Genomic DNA, 18040 nt, shown 5'->3' with positions numbered 1-18040 from the left:
TTTGTCATAATTCTTATTCTTATTTTCAAAGAGAGATCTGGTGTATATTTTTAGTTTTCTTATTCTTAATTTATTCTTTTCAGTTCATTTATCTAATTTGATATAATATTCCGGCTGTTCGATTACACTAGACACAAGAAGAACAGCCAAAGAAACTTGTGTAGGAGATTCGAAGAATTATTTTTATTTTTCTGTAATTAGTTATTCCGTATCAGAAAGCAGATCTTCCATCAGAGATTGTTCGTGCATCCAGCTATCGAAACGCTCCATAAAATAAAATTATTTTCTATAAAGCTACAAGATAATCCCCGCCTCACAGCGCTCGACGGAACTTTCGAACTGAGCATCCTCCCGTCTCGGCGAGAGGAAGAGTGCGCTGAAGAAGAAAGCAAGAGTGAGAAACGCCGTGCGCGAGCTTCGAGGCTGGCACAATCAAAGATGTGCTGCGGCCAGTTTTCGGCACGCAGACTTTGGCGGGACACAATGTTGTGCAATGTAGGCCGGGGGTGCAGTTTCTGTTACGTAGTATAACATTATACATTTGTAATGTTCGCAGGCTTTCACGGCCGTTGTCCGAAGTAGCATTGGCTTCTGGGTTGTAGCCGTGTCCTCGGCAGAATAATTCACCGGAGTTTCGGTCGACATTGCAGTCGCCATCATCAGGGAGCAGTTGCATACAGTTACCTACTTACTATTTGTGTTTGATACCCACTAAACACCCCATTCCCGATGTCTGCACTTTTCCGGTGCTCTCCGAGCGCGTACTGAAGTACGTGAGGGTCTCTCGATTTGCCGACGGACGTGCCGGGAGGTTGGCAGAACTGTCCCGGTGCCCAGGTGCTGGAGGACCGGGTCCACCACATCGAGTACGTGCCGCCGACGCCGGAGCAGTACTACCAACCGACCGGCAAGGAGGTGCAGCCCAAGCCCGTCGGCGAGGAGGCGGGCCAGGTGGTGTTCCAGTACTACCCGATGAGCGCCGTCAACTACGTGAGTCCGCCGGCGTCTCCGGCGTTTTTGGCTCCGTCTCCAGCGGGTCTGTGTGGACACTAGGTCCTTGAAGCGGACCGAATATCAAAACTAATTTTTTTTTAAATATTCGCGAAGTCGAGTCAAACTACGAAGCTGTATCACACTTATCTTACAAAATACAGGACTTACAAAGTGATTAACAAATTGGGGGCCCCATGTATAACATCGATCAATAAGAATCATAGAATATCCATGCATAATATTAATATAGAGCATTCATAAAGGGCAACTGAGTGCCACCGTTAGATTTTTTTAAGTAACCAACATTATTCATGTAAAAAATTTGCAACACACAAAAAAAAAATCTAAATATTTTAATCAGCGAATCTTAGATCTTCCAATGTTTTAAAGCTTTGCAACAGTGCAAGTCCTGCACCACATGACCTGGGCTCTCGAAGGAAGCCTCAGGGAGAATTTCCCCAGTCAACGATCGGCCATCCCGCACTACTGCATAAAAAGAGCTTTTTTTACGTTGCTAGGGGTTTCTACTGGCCCGTAAGCTAACGGGGTAATCGCCCCGGTCGAGACCGCAGGGTCACCTCTGGAACCGGAACCCGCGGGATTAGTCCCTCAGATATCCCACCATCTCCGGCTCCCCGGAGCTCACAGCTTTCGCGTCCCGGTCGCTGTCGTTTCCAGGTCAGAGGCCCCGCTCGGGACTGGCCGTTACCGTTCCAGAAACCACAGCCCGAGGGTCCGGAGAAAGTCTTGACAGCGTGACTGTGGAGGGGGGTATTGTAGCATTGCACAATGAGGATTTGTTATATACATGTATTTTTTTTTTGGGTCATAAGAATATTGATTAAGAATAACTTTGATATGAAGGATAATAATTATTTAATATGTAGATATGGATAATTGTTCAGATCTGTTAAGAATTGTTATTATGTAATTACTTTGGTTAAAATTTCATGGAAAGCCTTAAAAAATACTTATTTCCTTGAGATAGTTAATTATTAACTTGAGGGTTGATTCCAGTTCATGTAAAATTGTGTTCTGAGGCCATGTAATGATGACAAAAAAACATATTTTTTTTTTAAAAAAAAGAAATAAACAAAGGTGATTTAATAAACTCTTTTATTTCCAAATAACGTGGAACGCAACCACCGTAATGAAAAAATTTCTGAAGAACATTGTTTGTCCTTGTTTTGTTACGTTTCGCCTGCGTGCTCAGCCGGGCCGCTGCGCGCACGCAACGTAACAGTGCGTGTGTCCGGCAGTTCAGCCGCTCGAGCGTCGGCGGCAGCAAGTACTTCCTGGAGACGTGCCCGTCGGACCGGGCGGAGGGGCTGCGCTTCGAGTCGCGCTTCGAGTCGGGCAACCTGGCCAAGGCGGTGCGCATCACGGAGACGTACTACGAGCTCTACCTGCGCACCGACCTGTACACCAACCGCCACATGCAGTGGTTCTACTTCCGGGTGGAGAACACCCGCGCCAACACCGCCTACAGGTGAGTCTCTGCCGGTCCCGCGAGTCACGCAGTGTCCCACGAGGAAACTGAAGGACTGGTCACAATAGTCATGTAAAAGTAGGGTAACTGAAGGACTGGTCACAAAAGTCACAAAAAGTGAGGAAACTGAAGGACTGGTCACAAAAAGGGAGGAATTGAAGGACTGGTCACAAAAAGGGAGGAAATGAAGGACTGGTCACATAAAGGGAGGAAATGAAGGACTTGTCACGAAAGTCATGAATAAGTGAGGGAACTGAAGGACTGGTCACAAAAGTCATGTAAAAGTGAGGGAACTGAAGGAATGGTCACAAAAGTCACGAAAAGTGAGGAAACTGAAGGACTGGTCACAAAAAGGGAGGAATTGAAGGACTGGTCACAAAAAGGGAGGAAATGAAGGACTGGTCACATAAAGGGAGGAAATGAAGGACTTGTCACGAAAGTCATGAATAAGTGAGGGAACTGAAGGACTGGTCACAAAAGTCATGTAAAAGTGAGGGAACTGAAGGAATGGTCACAAAAGTCACGAAAAGTGAGGGAACTGAAGGACTGGTCACAAAAGTCATGAATAAGTGAGGGAACTGAAGGACTGGTCACAAAAGTCATGTAAAAGTGAGGGAACTGAAGGACTGGTCACAAAAGTCATGTAAAAGTGAGGAAAATGGAGGACTGGTCACGAAAGTCATGTAAAAGTGAGGGAACTGAAGGACTGGTCACAAAAGTCATGTAAAAGTGAGGGAACTGAAGGACTGGTCACGAAAGTCATGTAAAAGTGAGGAAAATGGAGGACTGGTCACGAAAGTCATGTAAAAGTGAGGGAACTGAAGGACTGGTCACGAAAGTCATGTAAAAGTGAGGGAACTGAAGGAATGGTCACAAAGTCACGAAAAGTGAGGGAACTGAAGGACTGGTCACAAAAGTCATGAATAAGTGAGGGAACTGAAGGACTGGTCACAAAAGTCATGTAAAAGTGAGGAAAATGGAGGACTGGTCACGAAAGTCATGTAAAAGTAGGGTAACTGAAGGACTGGTCACGAAAATCATGAAAAAGTTAGGAAACTGGTCATAAAAGTTACTAATAAGTAAGGTAAAAACTTTCTAGCACACCTTGCATACAGAAAACATACACTGAAAACAATCACTCATTTAAATATTGATATATTGATATATTTGTATCATAGATTAATTTTGTACTGGAATATGTTACTAAAAGAAATGAAGGTCTCAAAAAAGTAAGGAAACTGAAGGACTGGTCACATAATTTGCGTAAAAGTGTGTAAACTCCAGGTCTAGACATAGAAATATGTGTGTGTGCGTGCGTGTGTGTGCGTGTGTGTGTATGTGTGTGTATGTGTGTATGTGTGTGTGTGTGTGTGTGTGTGTGTGTGTGTATATATATATATATATATATATATATATATATATATATATATATATATATATATATATATATATATATATATAAGGAAATTGAAGGGGTGGTCCAAAAGTCACAAAAAGAAAGAAAAAACTTTCTAGCACACCTAACGTAGAATGCAGAAAACCTACACTGAACACTGTCACTCATGTAAATATTTATATATTTGTAATATACATTAATTTCAAATAGGAAGTTTCAAATATGTTACTAAATGAAATATAAGTCATAAAAAAGTAAGAAAACTGAAGGACTGGACACAAAACTCACGAAAAAAATCCCTAAATAAGCAACAATGGTGCTGGAATCACAGAACTTTATAATTCCTAGCAGCCTTTTTTTCACTTCACTTTGTTTTTTTTTTTGACGGTTCACTTCAGTGTATTGTCGCATTTGATAAGTATCTCTCAAAATATTTTTGGCATTTTAAATTTAAACATAAAATGTACTCTCCTACAAAATTGAGAAAAATTCATACAGCATTTGCTCATTTTGATTTTGTTTAAATTTGTAGATTTAAATTCATCCTTTAATAAAAAAATAAGCTTGTAAAAATTTTTGTTGAAAGGGTGTAAAATAGTCCTGAATTTGGTCCACACTAGGTACATATTTGTAGACATCCTATATAACTATGTTCTTACTTCTGCGATTATTACTGAAGACATATGTGTTTTGTGAAGAGGTGTCAAACCGAGGTACTTATCAGAACATTGTAAATCCTCCTGGCTACTATGGCTGTCAGGATCGTTTTTAACAGGTCGTTATTTTCACGCAAATAAATGTTTGTTAGTAAAACAGTCACGCTGTTATTCTTAGTGTCAAGTGCAATATGAGCTTCTCTTACTTGTCATAGCCAATAAATACAATAACTTTGCAAATATGAAAATAATAAAATTGCATTTTGAAATATTATACAGATGACCAAACTTGTACAGTATTTGCCTAACCTATACAGGATTGTGAAACATATACATGTTGGCCAATTTTAAATCGGCAGTTTTATACAGCATGGCCAAACTTTAATTATTTGAGTATTAGATTTTAAAAAGTTTTTCATGTTTTGGAAAAAAAAAATTATGAGAATTAAAAATAATGTTGTGTGTAAAAATTATGGAAAAAGTTGATATGTGGTTACATTGATAAAAGTGTATACTACTACTGTAAGGGCTTTTTTTCAATAATTGCTACAGCTTTGAGCTTAATTTTTTCTTCTGATTTCTTTCTGTTGTCATAAATTGTTTTGCAATGGTAGACATTTAAAAAAAAATGTAAAATTTGAATTCTCTGTAACACTTTGTTCAGTAACCATCTAAAGTATAAACTTAAATAAATTTTTAGGTGTTGCTACTCGTATACAACTCAGTGAGTCCAATCTTGGCGTATGATTTTTAGGTAAATATGAATTAAATCATAGCAGAATTAGTTAAAAGCTTAGTAGCGTGTTTTTTTTTTACCTTATGCAACGGCTATCGCACTCCTTTTGTTACTGTGCCAATCACCAGTCAGACACAGATTTTCGGAGTGCTGATTACTAGCCGGGATCACAATATGTGAGATAGCGCCTGCCACCTTATCGCTTATCGCATCAGCTATGTGTTCTCGTGACGTAATCGAGTGTTTCGCAAATCCTGGGGTGGTGATAACCAGGTCTGGACCAACATCAGTGTAAGAGTGTCACAAGTGATCGTAAAGGTGGGTTTACAAAGCCTTTCGTAGGATTTGTGGGCCGATACCGTGGGTAGTCTTGGAGCCTCTTACATTGGGCATAGATCTTCCAGTCGTCATGGTAGCAATGAAACAAGCATGGCGCTCATGTACCAGGCGTGTGCTTGTGTGTATTTTATTTTTTGTTTGCAATCGAAACTGAAGTTATGATTTCCACCACTCATACTTTGGCGGCTATGCAGTTTTTTTTTTTAATTTTTTCAAACAAAAGCTGAAGCACACTAACATAATGTTTTGTTTGTTCCGTATTGGGAAATAGGTAACCTGAAACTTTTTTTGGTGAATGTTCTCAGTAACGAACGGGGGAAAAAAAATCTCAAGCTAGCCAACATTTTATTTCGAAAAGTTAATGACTTTTAAGTTGTTAATGTTGCTGATGAACACTGTATAGTTTGCTGATTTCCAAAGAAAATAAGAATGAAGTAATGAAGTATGAATTGATGTTGTGTTTTTAACATCTTTATTCAAAGATGAGATGTTTTTAAAAAAAATGATGACAATTTGTACGGCTAGTTTACAAACTTATATCATTAGCCTTTATGCAGCTACGGTTTATTTTATTTCTCTAACCATTAGCAAAACCTGAGTAACCTCAACTTCAGAACAGACACCTTCCCCCCCACCCCGCTCCACAGACTTAACACCTCCATGGAGCCTAAAGTAGAGCAGCGCTGTGAATTGAAGCTGTGTCGTTGAGTTGCAACTCTTTTATCTTCCTTGCTTGGCGTGTTTCCCTCTCGCATCACGTGCAGATGGGGAAGCCTTCATTTCACAGACGAGAGAGCCACACCCGAAGTTCCCCGAAGTTCATGCTCACTTTTTTTTTCCCGTACCACAACAGGTGTATTTATTTGGGATGTAGCTTACTCATACTTCAAACGCCGTTCTATCTCATTGTATAAACCTGCGTGGCATTAAATTTTGCGGTCAATTAGGATAGGTTAGCTACATTATAAATACTTTAAAACATTGTGGATGGTTGGTTATATTAGGTAAGTACAGCTACATTAAAAAATACTGTTCAAATCATTTTATGGTTGCTCAGCAAATAACTTTTTAATATGTGGCTATCCAGCGCTAGGTAACCGTTTACATGATTTCACAGTATCTTTAATGTAGCTATCCTAACCAAATTGACCATTAGTTATCATGAGCTGTCCAAAATAAACATTCACGGACACACGGCAAACGAAAAATATGGCGGCGTACGAATAAATACCGTTGCCTTGTTTATGGTCTTTTCCTTTTATCAACACCGCCATATTTATTTACAAAGAACAAAAAAAAAAAAAAACCCGAAGATGCATGCTTGGAAGTTTGGCTCTCTCGTATGTTAAAAGAAGGCTTTCCGCAGTGGCGTAGCAGGCGGGTGGCAGGGATGGCCCCCCGCCAGGGGCGCTGCCGCGATGGTTTCGCGATTACTGAAAGCTTCCCCCTCCCCCTCTGTTTTAATCCAAGAGGGGGGGGGCGCCATTTTCAAGTCTGGCCAGGGGGGTGCCAGTCACCTTAGCCACACCACTGGCTTCCCGCGCAGATGTCCTTGTGCTGTGGCCCAGGTTCTCGATCGTGAACCTGTCGAAGGCGGAGAGCCTGTACAGCGTCGGCATGCGTCCCCTCTTGTACTCCTCGAAGGACGCCCAGCTCAGGAACATCGGCTGGAGGAGGTGCGGCGACAACATCGCCTACTTCAGAAACGACTGCGCGTAAGTTTCCCGCCTCGCCTCGAGGTGGAAGTCCGGATTCGTCATTTTCCCGTTACGATGATTAGCTAAGCGTCATCCCGGGTAAATTTTTCATCTTGGCTCTTTTGCAAACTTCTACAATCCTGCAACAAACTCCATTACTACGAGTGAAATTGGCATTCAAACCATGAAAGAAAAAAATTTCCAACGTGCGAAAAGTGTACCAGAAAGAAAAAAAATCCTAGCAAGCCTGCTAAAAACAATTTGAAAACTACAAGTACTTTCTTCGAACCAAAGACCCTGCATACTGTGGATAGTTTGGTCACAAATATTTAGAGACAAGATTTTATGGTTTCATTTTTAGGCCAATATTGTGTTATTGTTTTTACTAAACCTGTTTATCATAAAAGATAGCATATTTATGGAACAAATTTGATATTTAAATGTTCCATGGACTTATCATTTTCTTGTAAGGAGTGTTAGCTAAGTGTTATTCTGGTAAATTTTTCATCTTAGCTCTTTTTTGTAATTGTTGGTTGGTCACATATTTTCGGAGATTTTATGGTTTCATTTTCAGGTCAATATTTTTTTTTTGTGTTAATAACTTGCAGTATAATTATAACATTAATGTATAGATTTTTTTAACAATAAGTAATAAAAATGTAAAGTAAAATTTGTCGATTTCATAGCTATAAAGTATGATCTCCAATAGGATGCAGGTACACCTTGACACACATTCAAGGATTGATGAAACTTCCACGTATCGTCGAGATGTAAATATTGTCCGCTTCAGTGGACGAATAGATCGGAGCATATCAATTAAAGTTATTGATTTACTTATAGTTTACCATAAAAGCTTTTATGCATATCTAAATTGCACTAAAATCAAGTTTTGCGTTAAATGACACAGGCCTGCAACATATCAATCAAAGTGCATACAGGTCAAGTTAATAAAAGAGTGGTAATTATAAACGTAAAAGTCAGGTTATGTTAGGTTAGGTCTGCAACATAAATAACGTACTCATACAAATTACAACCATTTTTTTTTTTTTTTTTTTTTTTTCCGTGAAGGCAGGTTTTCTTATGTTTAGGTGATCGATAAGCATTTTGCATATCTAAATTGCACTGAAATCAAGTTTTGCGTTAAATGACAGGGCTGCAACATAACAATTAATATTTTTGATTTACTTATTATATACCTTAAAAACTTTTTTGCGTATCTTAATTGCACTGACATCAAGGTTTACGTTAAATGACACAGGTCTGCAAGATATGAATTAAAGTTTTTGATTTACTTGTACTTTGCTATGAAAGCTTTTAGCATATATAAATTGCACTAGAATCAAGTTTTAAATTAAATGATACAGGGCTGCAACATATCAATTAAAGTTTCTGATTTACTTATAGTGTTATAGTTTACTATAATAAGCTTTTTGCATATCTAAATTGCAGTTTTATATTAAATGACACCGGGCTGCAACGTATCAATTAAAGTTTCTGATTTATTTATAGTTTACCATAAAAGTTTTTTGCATATCTAAATAGCAATAGAATCAAGTTTTACATTAAAGACACCAGGCTGCAAACGTATCAATTAAAGTTTCTGATTTACTTATAGTTTACCATAAAAGTTTTTTGCATATCTAAATTGCACTAAAATCAAGTTTTACATTAAATGATACCGGGCTGCAACATACCATTTATAATTTTTTATTTACTTGTAGTTTATTATAAAAGCTTTTTGCATATCTAAATTGCACTAAAATCAAGTTTTACGTTAAATGACACAGGTCCGCAAGATATGAATTAAAGTTTTTGTTTTACTTGCAGTTTGCTGTGAAAGCTTTTCGCACATAGGTTAAGCTGTTCTGCGAGGGAAGACGGTGTGTTGAATCGTCGCGAGGTGCATTGCGGTTTCCCGTGTGCGCACCGGTCTTTAACGAGCGTCTGTCCGCCCGCAGGAGCGGGGAGGAGGAGTCCGTACCGAGCTTCACGCTGTCCTTCAACCTGGAGTTCCCGCACGACGACGACCACGCGTTCCTGGCCCACTGCTACCCGTACACGTACTCCGAACTGCAGGACTACCTCGTGAGGCTGCAGGTAGCCCGTCGCCTCCGTTCCCTCTCCCCGGTTCCTCCCTGGGGGATCCAGGGCTGGCCCGATTCCAACCAATGGCAATGAAATGTGCGCATCGTCACTCCTGGCAGTTGGAAATTTTATGTGTAACGCGATGCCAATAGACAGTTAGGGAATTTGAGCCTAATAAGTAATTGATGATAATAATGAGAAGAGAAAATTTGAGATATATATATATATATATATTTTTTTTTTTTCCTTTTAAATAAATAAGTAAATTTTAATTGTGTGTTGTTTTGTGTTATTTATAGAGACCTGTAAAATTCGTGATTTCAAATCCCTAAAGGATAGTCTCCATGATCCTCTATGCACTCGTGCTAATTACATCTGCTGATTGGTTACCGACTCGTAACACCTGTTGACTGGAATGATCGTGATTCGCTAATTCTTCTGTTAAAGAATTTTCATTGGCCCAGAGTCCTTCAGAGAAACTGTGGCCCAATCACTGAAGCAAAATAATGTCAAAAGTATTTGGACTCTATCCTATCGCGAAATGAATCCGCGAATTTTACAGGTCTCTAGTTATTTATTATCTTAAATATCCAAGTGTATATTTGTGTCTATATGTTCCTAAGTCAATACCTAACTGTGGCTTAGATACTTCCAACACATGCCAACTGAGGGTTACACAAGCATTATTGTTTTACACAGTGAAAGTAAGCCCATTGTTTGCAGTGTGTCTAAATAGTTCTTGGTATACAGTCACAGATGGCAGTACCTGTCGCAATGAACTTCGGGGGCCCGTCTATTAACCTTAACTTACTAGTCTTTTACAAAGTGTTTTTTTTTCTATGTAAAAACAAAAAAAAAATTAAAAATAGAATATCTTAGTTTTTTTTTTTTTAATGAAAAGGTCTAATTCCACTCTAATAACAACAAAAATTTGGTCAATAATTTTTTTTTTTTGTGGTTTATAGGAGCAAAAAAAAATTATATGCTAATCAAAATCTTATCGTTTAAATTATCTGAATTAGTTGTAAGTCACACCCAGCTAAATGCTCCCCTGAAATTAAAAATATAAAATAGTTAATTCCTGTTCCATGGGAAATCCCTGACTGTACTGTAAATCCCCATTCTGTGGGTCGCCTATTTCCTATTCTATGGAAAATCCTCCTCCTGTGGGGAAATACCCTCTTTGTGGTTAAGCCCAAGTCAGATGTGAAGATTTGCAGGACTTCATTTCTTTGATATTGTAACTTTTCTGGTTCAACATGAGTGGCAGTAAGGATGATGTTATATGGCATTATTTTGAACATGCTGAGAACAAAAATAACTGACTTATTAAAAAAAATAAATCGATTTAAACAAAAAAAAAACAGTTTTAAACAAAAAAACAAAACAGGTTTATTGGTGCTATGCTTTACCACCCACCATTAAATCCTGACAGCCTAGTCTCCACAGCGCTATGCTCTACCATTCATACATATGTTCTGACAGCTTAGATTCCATAGCACTAATTTTTACCACCCGCCCTTATGTCCTGACAGCTTAGGCTCTGACAGTTCTATGCTTTACCATCCGTCCTTACGTCTTGACAGCCTAGACTCCATAGCACTAATTTTTACCACCAGCCTTTACGTCCTGACAGCTTAGACTCCATAGTGCTATGCTTTACCACCCACCCTTATGTCTTGACAGCCTAGACTCCAAAGCACTATGCTTCACCCCTGGTTCTTCCCTCGTGAAAGTCTAGACTCCACAAATATTCCCCTAGAACATATATTATGTTAGCTTCTGTAGGGATGAAACAATGCACTCTTCAAACAAATTTGAATAAATAATAAGTGCAGTAATTCCATCTAGAATTATTTTAGGAGCATTCGGAAGGCCTTTTTGAGGTGGGGGCAGTGGCGGATAAAAGGGGGGGCACCAGGGGCAAGTGTCCCCCCCCCCCCCCCCGAAAAACCAGTTGTCTGCTACATTAATATTGCCGACAAAAATGATTTGTTTCTGAAACCAATAAAATATTTTAATATAATTAATGGAATTTCTTGTAGAATCATAAAATCTGGTGGGTTGGATGCTATGTGTAGTGTGAGTAGATTAAATACAAATTTAGTAATTTTAAGACATTTTTTTCTCTGGCTACTCTGAAATCCCTAGAGTGCCCCCTCCGAGGTGAACCTCTGGATCCGCCGCTGGGTGTGGGGGGGGGGGGGGGGGGGGATGTGTCGAATCCCACCACGACCGCGTGTGGTCGCCAGTTCCCGGCGCCACCTGTTCAGCGGCGACGTCCCAACGGAGAGTTTCGTCTGTCTTGCTTTGCTCCAGAACCACCCGGTGAAGTCCGCGTTCAGCAAGCTGCGACTGCTGTGCCGCTCCCTGGCGGGCAACAACGTCTACTACCTCACGGTCACCGCCCCGTCCGCCACGGAGGAGCCCAAGGTACGGGGCGCCTCGACTTGCGTGTTAACGTCTATTTATCTTTTCTTTTTTTGATGTGACGTCTAATGAATCCATGAACGCCGGCTGCACGCACGAAAAAGTGTCCCGTTACGCTCATTGTACGCTTGCGCCGCATCTATCTATCTTCCACTCGACTGGAACAACCATCGATTTGATGGTTTTTCGAGGCACATTAAACTTGAAACTCTCACATTCTTTTCCTACTTTTCCTATCATCGTCCTATCCCTAACAGAATAACACAGATTGGAAGAAGTTAAATAGCAAACATGTATAAAAATTTATAGTTAAGATAATCTCTTCGTTAAAGTAATTAACATATTTGAATTAATGAGTGCAAATAAAAGTAAATTTATGAATTAAATTGTAGATTTCATTTCACTCCTTCTTTTTATCCATACAAAATAGTGATAATTCAATAAAAATGATTCAATTTTATTCATAAAAGTATGCAATCATTTCATCAAATTACAGACAATCAATTTTTTTGACTCGTGTATTAGTACACTAATTCGCAGCACACAAACGACATTTATTTAAAAAAACGGTCATCATGTGCCTGTTTTTAAAAATGGTGTCGAGAGCAGTGGATGTTGTTTTGTTCCAGAAGAAGAAGGCGATAGTGATAACGGCCCGGGTCCACCCGGGGGAGACCCCCTCGTCCTGGATGATGAAGGGCTTCATGGACTTCCTGACGGGCGACTCCGAGCAAGCCAAGGTGTCTCCGATACGCTCCCTCTAGGACGTCCGACGGCGGCGGGCGACGCATGTGAAAACCTATACTAATCCAGTTGCAGATGCATTCCTCCAACGTATCCGACAACTGGTGACGGATGTGAAAACCTATACCAATCCAGGTTACAGATGCGTTCCTCTAACGTATCCGACAACTGGTGACGGATGTGAAAACCTATACCAATCCAGGTTACAGATGCGTTCCTCTAACGTATCCGACAACTGGTGGCGGATGTAAAACCTATACAAATCCAGGTTACAGATGCGTTCCTCCAACGTATCCGACAACTGGTGGCGGATGTAAAACCTATACGAATCCAGTTACAGATGCGTTCCTCTAACGTATCCGACAACTGGTGACGGATGTAAAACCTATACCAATCCAGGTTACAGATGCGTTCCTCTAACGTATCCGACAACTGGAGACGGATGTGAAAACCTATACCAATCCAGGTTACAGATGCATTCCTCTAACGTATCCGACAACTGGTGACGGATGTAAAACCTATACCAATCCACTTGCAGATGCATTCCTCTAACGTATCCGACAACTGGTGACGGATGTAAAACTTATACCAATCCAGGTTACAGATGTGTTCCTCCAACGTATCCGACAACTGGTGACGGATGTGAAAACCTATACCAATCCAGGTTACAGATGCGTTCCTCTAACGTATCCGACAACTGGTGACGGATGTGAAAACCTATACCAATCCAGGTTACAGATGCGTTCCTCTAACGTATCCGACAACTGGTGGCGGATGTAAAACCTATACAAATCCAGGTTACAGATGCGTTCCTCCAACGTATCCGACAACTGGTGGCGGATGTAAAACCTATACGAATCCAGTTACAGATGCGTTCCTCTAACGTATCCGACAACTGGTGGCGGATGTAAAACCTATACCAATCCAGGTTACAGATGCGTTCCTCTAACGTATCCGACAACTGGAGACGGATGTGAAAACCTATACCAATCCAGGTTACAGATGCATTCCTCTAACGTATCCGACAACTGGTGACGGATGTAAAACCTATACCAATCCACTTGCAGATGCATTCCTCTAACGTATCCGACAACTGGTGACGGATATAAAACTTATACCAATCCAGTTGCAGATGCGTTCCTTTAATGTATCCGACAACTGGTGACGGATATAAAACCTATACCAATCCAGGTTACAGATGTGTTCCTCTAACGTATCCGACAACTGGTGACGGATGTAAAACCTATACCAATCCACTTACAGATGCGTTCCTCCAACGTATCCGACAACTGGTGGCGGATGTAAAACCTATACGAATCCAGTTACAGATGCGTTCCTCTAACGTATCCGACAACTGGTGGCGGATGTAAAACCTATACCAATCCAGGTTACAGATGCGTTCCTCTAACGTATCCGACAACTGGAGACGGATGTGAAAACCTATACCAATCCAGGTTACAGATGCATTCCTCTAACGTATCCGACAACTGGTGACGGATGTAAAACCTATACCAATCCACTTGCAGATGCATTCCTCTAACGTATCCGACAACTGGTGACGGATGTAAAACTTATACCAATCCAGTTGCAGATGCGTTCCTTTAATGTATCCGACAACTGGTGACGGATATAAAACCTATACCAATCCAGGTTACAGATGTGTTCCTCTAACGTATCCGACAACTGGTGACGGATGTAAAACCTATACCAATCCACTTGCAGATGCATTCCTCTAACGTATCCGACAACTGGTGACGGATATAAAACTTATACCAATCCAGTTGCAGATGCGTTCCTTTAATGTATCCGACAATTGGTGACGGATATAAAACCTATACCAATCCAGGTTACAGATGTGTTCCTCTAACGTATCCGACAACTGGTGACGGATGTAAAACCTATACCAATCCACTTACAGATGCGTTCCTCCAACGTATCCGACAACTGGTGGCGGATGTAAAACCTATACGAATCCAGTTACAGATGCGTTCCTCTAACGTATCCGACAACTGGTGGCGGATGTAAAACCTATACCAATCCAGGTTACAGATGCGTTCCTCTAACGTATCCGACAACTGGAGACGGATGTGAAAACCTATACCAATCCAGGTTACAGATGCATTCCTCTAACGTATCCGACAACTGGTGACGGATGTAAAACCTATACCAATCCACTTGCAGATGCATTCCTCTAACGTATCCGACAACTGGTGACGGATGTAAAACTTATACCAATCCAGTTGCAGATGCGTTCCTTTAATGTATCCGACAACTGGTGACGGATATAAAACCTATACCAATCCAGGTTACAGATGTGTTCCTCTAACGTATCCGACAACTGGTGACGGATGTAAAACCTATACCAATCCACTTGCAGATGCATTCCTCTAACGTATCCGACAACTGGTGACGGATATAAAACTTATACCAATCCAGTTGCAGATGCGTTCCTTTAATGTATCCGACAACTGGTGACGCATGTGAAAACCTATACCAATCCAATTACAGATGCATTCCTCTAACGTATCAAACAACTGGTGACGGATGTAAAAGCCTATACCAATCCACTTACAGATGCATTCCTCCAACGTATGTGACAACTGGTGACGGATGTAAAACATATACCAATCCACTTACAGATGCATTCCTCTGATGAATCCGACAACTGGTGCAAACACAACTAAAATGCTCTCTGTAAATAATTACAGTGAAATTCTTTCAGGCGTGTGCAAATACTAGTTTTTTTTTAATGCGAAGCGATAGTTGGAGACTGTCCACACTAAAATAATGCGTAAATTATCTATGGAAAAAAAGTTTAGCTATTAAACTTTAAAAAAAAATTGTAATGTTCCTGACAATTTAAAAAAAAAATTGTTTATTAATTTAGTTATTTGTTATACATTCGTTACATGTCCACCAACAGTCGTGGGCTTCTACGGTGGGTACGGCGCGTATAGACAAGGACAACAAAGGACAAAAAGACTGACAAATACAAAATGACAAAAGGTCACTGTAAATACGTGAACAACCCCTCTTATCTGTACAAAGGGCAGGCAAGCGCATTGCTCTTATTTGTAGTATATTTTTCTCGTGTTTAATTTCAATTTTGTTTATATATTTTTTTTAAATCACGCTTTGATAAAAATAATTCAAAAATAAAATCAGGACCGACCTATTCCTGATACCACGAAAGACACATCAATACCACCACCGATAACATAATACTAACAACCAACATTTACAATTACTGACCACACTATATGAATAAATAATTGATACTTAATTTATTAATTATACTTTATTAAAACATATTTTTAATAAAAAAATATAAATTCTGTAAACAACATTAAAAAAAAAATCAATAATTTCTAATGAACTTGATATGTCAACCTTATTCAACCATAATAAAAACATATTAAGAATGTTTTATTTTTTTAAAAAAAATATGTTTGGGGACGTCATTGATTGTTTTTTTTTAATCTACACCGCAAAGCTAACAATTTTTATGAGTAGCCATTAAAATATTTCAACAAGAAATAAAATTATATTAAAACTATGACTAATTAAACAAAGCAAATAATAACGAAAAAAAAATATTTTGTTGTAGTTTTCTCTGATACATGTGCCGATACTTTGGTACACCTGGCAAGAGTCGAGTATGGGGCGACAACCCTAGTAAAGGCTGTGGCGTAGCCCAGGATTTGTGTATGGGGGGGGGGGGGGGGTGTGGTTAAGAAGCATGGACCCCCTTCTCCCCCCCCCCGGGAAAAATTTGGATTTTTAAGGTGTAAAATAAGTGCTATTCTAGCAGTTTTCGGTTCTTAAATTTAAATATTGCAATGGTAAAAAAATTTTATTATTTTATTTTAATATGAAATTTGTTTGAGTGATGAATGAGAAATAAATTAAAGACTTGGTGCTACGGGGGGGGGGGGGGTGGTTCAACCCCTAAAACACCCCCCTCCATCCTGGCTACGCCCCTGAGCAAAGGTCCCGAGAGAAAGCCCGCCAGGTGTGTTTGCGGGACGGAGGACGTGCCGTGTGTGTGTACCCCCCCTCGAACCCCCCTGTCAGGAGCTGCGGGAGCGGTTCATCTTCAAGCTGGTGCCCATGCTGAACCCGGACGGCGTGGTGGTGGGAAACAACCGCTGCTCGCTGACGGGGCGGGACCTGAACCGCCAGTACCGCACCGTGATCCGGGAGACCTACCCGCCGGTCTGGCACACCAAGCTCATGGTCAGAAGGTGCGTAGCGTTCGCAAAGACAGAGGGACATTTTCATAGTATTGACTTTGTAATTAATTTTGACAAGATGGGAAACATTATAATGAAGCCAGGGTTTGTTATTTTTTTCAAGTCTTTTCCGCTTTTTATATATATATATATATATATATATATATACACATACATATATATATATATATACACACACACACATATATATATATATATATATATATATATATATATATAAAAATTTGCTCGGCAAATGAATAATTCGATAGTCGAAGTAGTTTCTCCGGGAGCGTATTCTAGCGGCTAGTCCGGAAACTACTTGTGATTCGCGTCCAGAAATGTAGTTTTAGAAACACAATTTGCGTATATTTATCTCGCTCGGCATTATTTTAAAGACTTTATTGGCCCGTTCCTACTGCTCATTGGTAACCGGGCAAGATTGAAGTCCGTAGTTTTCGAAGGATTCAATTTTTTTTTAAGGAAAAAAAAGGGGGGGGTTGTCTGTCAAGTCGGTTCACGTACGATAATTTCACGTGATAACGTCGTAAGAAAACGTCCATGAAAAATTGCATACTTTTTTAATTTTCAAATATTATTTACAGTTTTTTGCAAATTTAATTTAAATAATTTGGTTAAATTTAATCACGAATGATTAGTTTGTAAAGCACGCCTTATCCTGTTTGATATTATAGAAGATTTTTCTCGCACGGTGGTCGGCCCGGGTCTTGCACGCTCGGCTCAGGCGGAAAGTGACAATATTTTTGTGCGCGCAACCGGCGTTCATCGATTTATAAGACGTTATCATGTCAAAAGATTTTTAGAAAATTTTTAAAGGAAATGAAGACAATTTAAAAACACGACACTGACAACCTCTGAAGTTTACTAGGTCAGTTTTTTTTCCCTTCATATCTATCCTGTGTACCTTTAACATGTAATCACAGTAAAACATCATTTATCCGGATCTCGTTGATCCAGATCTCCGAAAACATTTTAAAGGAATAAACTGTATATTACATAGTTATTTTTAGTAGATATACGGCGTTTCCAATTGGCTTTTTTTCCACATTTTCAGAGACTTATGTATTAATTATTTCAATTTTTATGTGGCAATCTTAATATGCTGAATTTTTTTCTAGTTACTAAAACGTGCATATTTGTTAGTTTGTTTTTGTGTTAATTTGTTTATTTATTTTTAAATTTTGTGCTCTTTAGTGGGCACATATGTATTATGCATGTTATA

The 18040-nt window shown here is 39.6% G+C and overlaps 2 protein-coding genes across 4 annotated transcripts in view; one reads left to right on the top strand and one right to left on the bottom strand.

Moving 5' to 3' along the window:
* LOC134541283 (glutamine-dependent NAD(+) synthetase) overlaps positions 1 to 5451 on the bottom strand; it is a 46520-nt gene extending 41069 nt beyond the window's left edge. The window contains exon 1 of the mRNA XM_063384590.1: positions 5351 to 5451. The gene's annotated coding sequence lies outside the window, so the exon portion shown is untranslated. The remainder of the gene's footprint in view (positions 1 to 5350) is intronic.
* LOC134541284 (cytosolic carboxypeptidase Nna1) overlaps positions 1 to 18040 on the top strand; it is a 35419-nt gene that overhangs the window by 8840 nt on the left and 8539 nt on the right. For all 3 annotated transcript variants that reach the window (XM_063384594.1, XM_063384592.1, XM_063384595.1), the window contains 7 exons: positions 838 to 990; positions 2253 to 2482; positions 7178 to 7324; positions 9265 to 9403; positions 11711 to 11824; positions 12451 to 12561; positions 16640 to 16809. In XM_063384594.1, the coding sequence (XP_063240664.1) occupies positions 838 to 990; positions 2253 to 2482; positions 7178 to 7324; positions 9265 to 9403; positions 11711 to 11824; positions 12451 to 12561; positions 16640 to 16809 (1064 nt within the window). The remainder of the gene's footprint in view (positions 1 to 837; positions 991 to 2252; positions 2483 to 7177; positions 7325 to 9264; positions 9404 to 11710; positions 11825 to 12450; positions 12562 to 16639; positions 16810 to 18040) is intronic.

This window comes from Bacillus rossius, chromosome 18 (genome assembly GCF_032445375.1).
Source record: "Bacillus rossius redtenbacheri isolate Brsri chromosome 18, Brsri_v3, whole genome shotgun sequence".
Classification (NCBI taxonomy): Eukaryota; Metazoa; Arthropoda; class Insecta; order Phasmatodea; family Bacillidae; genus Bacillus; species Bacillus rossius.
This window is presented reverse-complemented; position numbering and strand designations above follow the sequence as displayed.